At 46.1% G+C, this 1370-nt stretch overlaps 1 protein-coding gene across 1 annotated transcript; it reads right to left on the bottom strand.

The window, feature by feature from the left end:
- Positions 1 to 684: 684 nt before the first annotated feature.
- Positions 685 to 1145, bottom strand: LOC114766512 (F-box and leucine-rich protein 22-like). The gene has a single exon (XM_028957290.1). It carries the CDS (start codon positions 1094 to 1096, stop codon positions 758 to 760), a length of 339 nt encoding a protein of 112 aa, XP_028813123.1. The 5' UTR covers positions 1097 to 1145; the 3' UTR covers positions 685 to 757.
- Between the last annotated feature and the right edge of the window lie 225 nt (positions 1146 to 1370).

The raw sequence follows: 1370 nt of genomic DNA, 5'->3' as shown, positions 1-1370 counted from the left end.
ATGGACATTATTATTTACCTCTGTATTTCTGAGCAATGTATTGGCCCAGATATAATTATTTCCTTAAAATGCCATAAAACGGAATACCACTTGAGGGTACCAGCAGAATATTTCTGTGCTTTAAGTGAGCCAGCTAGCACACCATACTTTTATTTGCATTATTTTACTCACATTAATGAAATGCTAATTCATTTAATTATCTTTAAAAAAAAAAACAACATGCCTTATTACCATTAAGTTGAGATTTAAAAAGTAAAAAATAATTGAGTTCTGCACGTTTCAGGAATGCTCCAAAAGAAACAACAAGTTCCAGTAGCAGATTTCATATCATGAGCAGGACTGCTGATCATTGTCAGCTGGAGGACTGGACTGACAGCACAGGGCTGCTATCACACAAGATTTTGTCAAATTCATCCAGATCAACTGACAAAACCTGATTACACATTTGATCTTTGCACTAGTTTGTCTTATTGGGCAATGTCTTCCAACTGGTGCTAATCACAGCAGTGCACCCTTAGCATGGGTCTGGTTTCCTTGCTGCGTTTAGCACCCATTGGTCCTATTGTCTAAAACGTTAAACAATCTTAAAAAGCAACATTTGAAACAATCAACTAGGCCAAGATGCTACAAGTCATCCGATGTTGAGTGCAGCATGTCCTGCTATAAGAACAGTCTGTCATGGGCATGCATGTCACTCTGGGACGTGACGTGGTGAAAGTGTCGTGAGGTGACACCAATGGGGAGAGCATGAAAACACTCACACGTGACACACGCGGGCCAGAAAGGCGCTGACAACATTCTTGTGTTTCCTGCAGAGGTCCTTCTGGAAGCTGCTCTTCATCCAGTCCTCGATGTTGCACACCTTCACCCGACTGGAGTGCCAGCACACGGCCAGATGCCTGAGGGAGGGGCCCAGGACAAAATTGTCCCTCAGCAGTTCACCCGGGGATCTGAAGCGGAGCAGTGACCATAGCCTGGGCTCCAGGAAGACGTCCCTCAGCCAGTGGCAGGTCAGGGACAGGCTAAGGCGGCTGTCCTTATCCAGGAAGGAGAAGAGGTGGAGCAGGCACTCCCTGTTGAGCTCCGTCAGCTGCATGTTGTGTGTCTGTATTGTGTGGCCTGGTTTACATGCTTCCTCCTCAGGCAGCTCCTGCCACAAACCCCCTTTGCACATATAAGGTCATGATGGAATGGAGGTTATTTTTGGTGGCAGGACAACTTCAGGCACAGTTCAAAAATGGAAATGTGTGAAGACACACAACACTCCTGCTCCATCTGTGTCAGCTCCGGGGGAGCCTGGCCCCAGACAGATGTTGGAGGCAGCGTCCCCCATTTGTCAGAGGAGATAAATATACACAGGATCTACACAA

The sequence above is a fragment of the Denticeps clupeoides genome, chromosome 17 (assembly GCF_900700375.1).
Source record: "Denticeps clupeoides chromosome 17, fDenClu1.1, whole genome shotgun sequence".
NCBI classification, from domain to species: domain Eukaryota; kingdom Metazoa; phylum Chordata; class Actinopteri; order Clupeiformes; family Denticipitidae; genus Denticeps; species Denticeps clupeoides.
The sequence above is the reverse complement of the archived record's forward strand: the minus strand, read 5'-3'. Positions and strand labels throughout refer to the sequence as shown.